This window comes from Papilio polytes, unplaced genomic scaffold, assembly GCF_000836215.1.
Source record: "Papilio polytes unplaced genomic scaffold, Ppol_1.0 DF820711.1, whole genome shotgun sequence".
NCBI classification, from domain to species: domain Eukaryota; kingdom Metazoa; phylum Arthropoda; class Insecta; order Lepidoptera; family Papilionidae; genus Papilio; species Papilio polytes.
In genome coordinates, this window is record NW_013528493.1 from 550,243 (window position 1) to 557,388 (window position 7,146).

The 7,146-nt window shown below is 35.9% G+C and overlaps 1 protein-coding gene across 2 annotated transcripts; it reads left to right on the plus strand.

Annotated features, from left to right (window-relative positions):
- The first annotated feature begins 867 nt into the window (after positions 1-867).
- Positions 868-3,843, plus strand: LOC106110220 (myosin light chain kinase family member 4-like). Of its 2 annotated transcripts, none has more exons than XM_013291958.1 (5): positions 868-1,031; positions 2,048-2,318; positions 2,695-3,027; positions 3,216-3,452; positions 3,747-3,843. In XM_013291958.1, the coding sequence occupies exons 2-4, from the start codon at positions 2,050-2,052 to the stop codon at positions 3,442-3,444; spliced, it is 831 nt and encodes a 276-aa protein (XP_013147412.1). In that variant the 5' UTR covers positions 868-1,031; positions 2,048-2,049; the 3' UTR covers positions 3,445-3,452; positions 3,747-3,843. The 2 variants fall into 2 exon arrangements, with proteins under 2 accessions (XP_013147412.1, XP_013147413.1); XM_013291959.1 differs by lacking the exon at positions 868-1,031 and adding an exon at positions 1,791-1,963.
- The last annotated feature ends 3,303 nt before the right edge of the window (positions 3,844-7,146 follow it).

Here is a 7,146-nt window from a genome sequence, read left to right on the forward strand (position 1 = left end):
TCTGTCCATGTAACTCGATAAATGGTACGATATCTTGTCTTAGGAGGACAATTCAATAATTTTTGAAATAACAAAAACTAAATCATTTTAACCACAAAAGCGCTATACAAATGTGTTACAGATTTTACTAATAAGTTCTAGCAAATTTTTGTGATATTATCTGATGGGCCCGAGTGTCACACTTGACGACTATGACAAAATTAGTGAGATAAAATGAACGGAAAACTTTAGTTAACTATTTCACGGCCGGTTTTTACATCGTAAGTTTCGTACTCCCGGCTTTAGGTTTTACTAGTAAGTTAAAGGTTTACTTTTTTTACTTTGGTTTACTAGTAAGTTAAAGGGTAAGGAACCTGTAGAAAAAGACGATATTGTATTTAGTTTATTTAAAAATAAAAAAGGAATAAAAGGTTTGGCCAGAGTTTGTGCATTGACAGTAACATTATTTACCATAGAGTAATCCTTTGTCTATGTAATGTTATCTTATGGCAGATGTTTGACATTGACAGGGCCCTGTTAGTTTTAAGAGTTACCCGTTAGGAAAAAAATCTCAACTTCTTTTGAAATTCTCCCGCGTTAAAAACAAAAGCATGTGCTATTTTTTTCGAAACAGAAATGCGAAATTACTAGTATTCCGACATTAATTGAATGTTTCATACATAATCGATACAATAGACACCAAATACCGCAGTAGTTTTATCCCAATCCTTTAGGATTTTCATTATATAAATTATAAATGAATTTTATGGATGGACTTTATAACTTTTTAAAATATTGAGTTGAATAATTATTATGTAGTTAATTATTTTTATTTTATTTAGACAATGCAGTTAAATATTTTTATTTCATTTCGGTCCTTTGTTTGTGTAATTATTAGGCCTTAGAAGGCTTTACATGAAAGTTACCTTTGCCTAAAAAAAATATAGAAAATTAAACGGCGGCAAAGTAAAAACTTAGATTTGTAATATTTTCTCAGAAGATTTGTATCCTGGCTGTTTAAGAAAACGTAGTGGATTATTACCATATTTTGAGTGAGTTACTTTTCTTTACTTTTGTCAATTAATAAACTATAGTTATTATAATAATACTTAAATTAGTGTTTTATACATTTCCATGTTGACGAAATTTGTGAATGTACTCGATGTAGTACAAACTGTCGAAAAACACATAGAGGCTATTTACTTTGATTAAATTTTATAACTTCATGCGGACGGCGTCGTGGGAATGTCGATGTTAGGTATATAATATGAAACACATAATGTATGTTTAATTTTGGAACAAATACTTGCACAGAGAATTGTTTTGTATAAATATATAAATATACCGTGTGTAAATTGCTTGATCCATTCAAAAGTTATTGCGAGACTTTCGAGATATGAGAGCTTAAATGAATAGAAATATTATTTCTTTGAAATCAGCGAGCTGAAAATATCATATAAATTATATTTTAAGCTCAAAAATGTCATAAGTACAATTTTAAGCGCCCAGGGATGGAATTAGCGGGAAGTTGTAGGGATGGCCTTTAAGGTGAACCGTTTTTCTAATTTTTTTTTGTCAGATCGGGCGAATCCCTCTAGATAATCGTCAGATTATGAGACAGTACGTTTACAACATAAAGATGAACCATATATATCTTAATCTGACGCGCATGAGTATTTCAAAATGGCGATTTTTTTTGCACATTATGAATATGGCTGCGAGTTTGCGTCCCATCGGAATCGTCAGATTAGTGAATGAGAGTTTTTTTTTGGTGCCCTTAACACTCAAGTAGAAAATCTGACGCGCTCGGTTAATTTTTTTTTTCATTTTCAACCCTGAAATACAACCACCCGCATCATGCAAACGATCAGATTAACACACGTATGTACATTATTAAAAATAGGTAGGGCATTGATGCTATCAATATCTGACGCGCTCGAGTATGTCCATGCATCAGTTTTTTTAGCAAATGAAGAAAATTAAGGTCTGAATTCTCTCTACGCCGACTTCTCTTAGATTCGAACTTAATTTTTATCTAACTATTTTACTACACTTAAGACATTTTTAGACATGTTCCCGATTCAACGTGTGAAAACATGCGCAAAAGACTACAGAATGACTAAAAACATAGGCCAAGGATCCTTTGGAAGTGCTTATAAACTTAAAAATATTGTCACAAATTCAAAAGTTGCTGGAAAATTTATACGATTGAGTGGAAGGAACAACGAAAACAGGATTCGTAAAGAAATTGCTATTATAGCCAGTCTCCAGCATGAAAATGTAATCGAATACGTGGCATCATATTCTTCCCCGAGGGGATATATAATCGTGACCAAATAGTAAGTACTATTTTAGTAAATTTTGCAAAACGATTATCTACTCAGTGTTTGTTTAATTGCATACAGACTACGTCGCGGGTAGTAGCTAGTCTACACTGACAAATAAAATTGAAGTATCTCTGTGTAATTAACATCAAACAAAGAGGGACATCAACCATCGTGCGGAATAGTGCATATAACTTTGTATCGATTTGCGCATATTTTTATAGATTTTAGTAATGGAATAAACAATTAACAATTAAAGTAAGATTGTAATTCAACACGGATTTACGCGGACAAAAGCTAGTCAACTAGTTTAAATGTAAAAATATTTTATCTTTTGATATACCTACATATGTACTTATGTAGATGACTAATTTTTACCTACCATTTACAGCTACTCTGGCAAAACTCTTTACCATAGGAGATTAAATGAAAACTTTGAAGAGCAAGATGTCGCTTTGTGCGTACGTCAGATCTGTAATGGAATCAATTACATTCATCAAAAAAACATAGTCCACAGGGACATAAAAGCCACCAACATTGTCTTAGAAACCAAACATGGTAAACACGTCCGAATAATTGATTTTGGTCTGTCCTGCAAGTTGGACGACGAAAATAATATCATACAATGCGGCACCAAAACATATTTAGCCCCGGAAGTGATACGTTCGGAGCAAATAACAGGCGCTGTCGACATGTGGAGCCTCGGAGTCTTGACCTACTGGCTGTAAGTACTACTCGTATAGGGACCATAGCATCGATATGCACAAAACAGTACTTGCCATTGAAATTGACACTGTTGTGTCAAGCCATTTATTTTTAAAGTAGTACATTTCCAAATCATTGGTTGTCTTAGACTTGGTAGATAGTTAACTGGGTTATGATATTTATTGTAATACACTTTTGTTTTTACAGATTGTCGCTCACTCATCCATTTCCGGCTTGTTCGGAACAGTCAAGTTTAATTGTAGGCGGGCAATACACGTACAATGCAAAATCGTTTGAAGGCGTTTCGGTCACAGCCCGAAACTTTATCAACAGCCTCTTGGTTGTGCAGACAGAAGTGAGATTGACGGCCAGCTCGGCTCTACAGCACAGCTGGTTGAGTTTGACACTTAACAACGACCCCTCATCAACTAATTAAACACTATTGTGAGTAACTTATTCCATTAATATGTTACTGTGAAAGCGCGATCGTTTCTACACATTTTCGTTGATGTATATAGTGTCCATGTTTTTTGTGGATTATAGTTAATGGCTTGACATTGAAGATTGTATGAAAGTTCTGTTCATTACCTGTATATTTTTTTTTGGTCAACATTAACTACTTATTATTTGAAGTACCTGAAGCTTAGGATTTACACTTTTGCATATGCAGCTAGGGCTCAGATTCTACTCTTAATATGGTCCACATTTGGAAGTATGTTTATTTATTATTTTTCATAGATTTTCTACGTTGCACCGGTAGGGCGAGTGACGAATCAAAGTTTCAATCCAAGCCTCGACCTTTGTCGCTGCGTTACTTCAATATCACTGTTGATTAAAACTTCAAAAATTCAATTATTGTTTCTCATTTCTTAAATATTACTTATAAATGAATTTGTGACAAAGTTATAATAAAAGTAGTAGAGTTTAAATGTTCCGTTTTCTTTAATTTTCCAAATCTTAATTTAGTACATATGTACTTGGCCGTGGAACTGGTATAGTGAGACAAGTTTATCGGCGAAGGTAAAGGATGCGGTGCTATCGGCGGTAGTTGGCATCGAAGTAACAAAATTTAGTTTGATTGATGCCCACCAGGTAAGATAACTTTATCGCCCTATTTACACGTAATGACACAATAATAAAAATCGACAAGAGTTACAAAAACAATAATGTAAAAATAAACCAGTACGAACTCTTATAGTGTCCCTAGATGGAGTTTGAAAATCTCGAACCGAAGTTGTTAACCTTTGCTTGAACATTCCCTTGTTTTCTGTATTTCTTCTTACAACAGTTTTAGTGATATTTGTAAAATAATCTATATCTATACTTCTATACTAATATTATAAAGAGGAAAGATTTGTATTTTTTTTTTTATAAAATAAGGTGGCAAACGAGCAAGCGGCCACCTGAAATTGCCAAAATGGCGAAGCGACCGCTGCCCATAGACATCTGCAATTGCATATGCGTTGCCTACCCTTAATTTACGGAGGAGGAGACACACATAAAGAGGACATTTCCCCTTCCTATGCGTCTCTTCCACCGTCAAATCCACTTTTCCTCCCCATCCTTTCCTCTTAAGAAAAGAGTGGAAAGGGAAAGGGACTAAAATTAGGCCTCCGGCACCACACTCGTCAGACGAAACGCGGAATTGCTTCCACTTCACGCCTGTCCTGTTCACGCTGACGAAGTCGTGGGCAACAGCTAGTTAGTTATAAATTTATGAAAAAATTAAGCTCTCTAGAACCCAAATTAAAGTTTAATGGTCATATTTCCCTTTTTTTATAATTAAAGGAGACTAACAAGCGGCGTGAACACCAAGGCGGTCAACAACGCCCATGAACATCCGTAACACCAGAGGAACTACAGATGCGTTGCCGGCCTTTGAGGAAATGATAGGCTCGCTTCTTGAAGGACCCTAAGTCGTATTGGTTTGGAAATACCGCCGAGGACAGACCGTTCCACAACGCCGCTGTGCGGGGCAGAAAGTTCCGCGAAAACCGCACGGTTGTGGAATGCCAGCCATCGAGATGTTGAGGATGGTGCCTGGCGGTCTGTCGTGTCGTCCGATGACGAAACTCGGCGGCAGGAATCGTTCCAAACAACTTCTCGGAACACTCCCCGTGGTAAATACGGTAAAAAATGCTGTGGGAGCTGACGTCCTTCCGCAAGGCCAGGGAAGCTAGTCAATCGGTAAGAGCTCGGTCGTTGACGATTCGAGTCGCTCTCCGTTGTATAAGGTCAAATGGAAAAAGCTGGTATTGGGATGCTCCCGCCCAAAGGTGCAAGCAGTACTCTGTGTAGGAATTAAGGTTAAAATGTGGCGCCGAGAAATTTTTATTCTGATAAATGTAAATAATCTGTGTGACTACGAATGATAGTTTAAATGGAGTGGAAACATGTTGCGAGAAGGTATTGTGCGCTTGATATATTCTAAGAAATAAATTGCAATATCAGAATTTACGGGTCTCAAGCAAGCTTAGCTATATCGACTTGCTCGCATTCTGCGGGGCTATCGATGCGTGTTCGGTACGGTTTAGACTTATATATTTTTAATTTGATTTTTTAAATGGGTTTGGAAATCTCGATAACACTCCACAGGACATCTGTTTCTTATATTACCACGTACCATAACGGAAGATATTTGTACTTAAGGAAGAAGTGTATCAGTTTATAAAAAGATGTTTTAAGAAAAAAATTATGACTGTTTATTAACTTAACCTATATCCTTACGTAAAATAAGTATTACAAGTTCTATATAAAGTTCCCACAAATATACGGCTGGTTGAAATATATCGTCTTTCGTGACTAACTTGTCTATGTCAAAAAGGCTACTATTTTATCCCTAGCAGACAGGCGAACTTTCCTATCCTATTTTAAATTTGTGAATGCTTTAGTTTCGAACACTTCAAGATTGTACGTCCCAGATTTTAATTTTATTTCTAGTACCAAAAGCTTGAAATTGGATCTGTGATATGTTGAGATGGTTCTATTTACGTTGACTATGTTCTTCCTATACATAATGTACGACTAACTGATAGACATAAACCCACAGCTGAAAGTATTGGGTCACGAGATTTGATATTTAAACAAATTTCTGGGACTGCGCCTTTGCGGGCGTAAGAGCGATTTTTGTCGTACTATTATGGACTAAAAACCTAAAAGTGAAATCACACGCATCTTTGTAATTAACACTAGCGCACATATCCGTGGCCCAGCCAGCGCCAGTCGCCGAGGCAGCTCTATCCGTCTGAGGAGTTCTAAGGCTCTGCTGACGACCACAATAGCATCAGAGAGGTAGAGTTAACTAGTCAACCAAAGGTTCACTTCGCTGCATCATTGGCGGTTTGATCGCGCTTAGTCGCTGTAGATGGTGGAGGCTTACCAAAATAGCGCACTTTTGTGATGAAGGTTTCCCTTCAAGTCCCTGTAGACCATAACGTGGCTCCAAGGTGAACTCTGCTGACTCCACTTCGGCCAGTTCTGCACAACAGGGCGGCCTGGGATTCCTATATTTAGTGATGGCTACTATGTCGGAGTACTGTGTCTATGTTTGAAGATTTAAACATTAAATTTTCATTCGCGTTGCATTAGTTTTAAAACTTTGCCATTATAATGTCATGGTCATTATAAATTTGAATCAGTCCGTGTGTCAGTAGATAAACTTTTTACCTAGTAAAACATTTTAGATAGTAAAACTTCCAAAAATTAAAATAATTTTAAAGTGAATCGAAAAGGTTGGTTAAACAAGCGATAATTTCTTTATTTAGTCTACGAGCTTTTCCCGTGCCTATGCCTATTAATTTGTTTATAAATTATTAATAGTTGAAAGTATTGTTTATGTTATTGTATTATTACTTATACATTGTGTTATTAAAATTATTGTAATATTTTCAAACCATTGTACATCGTCGTGTGTCGTCGCGTTCATTGGAAACTAGTTTGACTGGTTAGACTGACAGTTTTAATTGAACAGTCGAACAGTCGAACATTTGAAAATGTACAAACTTTAATGGGGATGTTTCCTAATGTTACAAATGCAAATAAAGTTAAGTTTAATATTTTAAAGACAGCATTTTATAACCTATAATAACATTTAGAGACCTTGAATGTTTGTCTCAAATTAAATATAAATTAAAAACGT